This window comes from Apaloderma vittatum, unplaced genomic scaffold (genome assembly GCF_000703405.1).
Source record: "Apaloderma vittatum isolate BGI_N311 unplaced genomic scaffold, ASM70340v1 scaffold13976, whole genome shotgun sequence".
NCBI classification, from domain to species: Eukaryota; Metazoa; Chordata; class Aves; order Trogoniformes; family Trogonidae; genus Apaloderma; species Apaloderma vittatum.
The window spans coordinates 28,656-29,016 of NW_009722364.1; the positions used below are offsets into that span (position 1 = coordinate 28,656).

At 42.9% G+C, this 361-nt stretch overlaps 1 protein-coding gene across 1 annotated transcript in view; it reads left to right on the forward strand.

The window, feature by feature from the left end:
- MXRA8 (matrix-remodelling associated 8) overlaps positions 1 to 361 on the forward strand; it is a 16,301-nt gene that overhangs the window by 14,824 nt on the left and 1,116 nt on the right. The window contains exon 9 of the mRNA XM_009871756.1: positions 155 to 232. Within this exon, the coding sequence (XP_009870058.1) occupies positions 155 to 232 (78 nt within the window). The remainder of the gene's footprint in view (positions 1 to 154; positions 233 to 361) is intronic.

A 361-nucleotide genomic window follows, 5' to 3' on the forward strand; every position in this document is an offset into this window, starting at 1 on the left:
CTGAGTGGCTGAGTAACTCCATGAGTTACTCCTAGAGATTCTAAGATGCCAGACCTAGAATACCTCAAGGAATCATATGTCTGCCTTGCCTGTAAAACTTTGTTTTCTTTTAATGTTCTAATGGCTGTCTGAATTACACTCCTCCCTTGCACAGATTACAAAAACAACATCCTGAAGGAGAAGGCTGAGCAAGCCAGAAGCTTCCCAGCAAAGAACATTGATTTAGACAAAGGTAATAAGGACTTGCTTCACCCTAATTGGTGTCTGTAGGAACCTTCTGGTGGGTTTAAGGAGGGAAGAACACAGTTTAGCAGTGAGCTGACCAAGCCACAGCTGAATGGGGAATGATAAACATCATGAC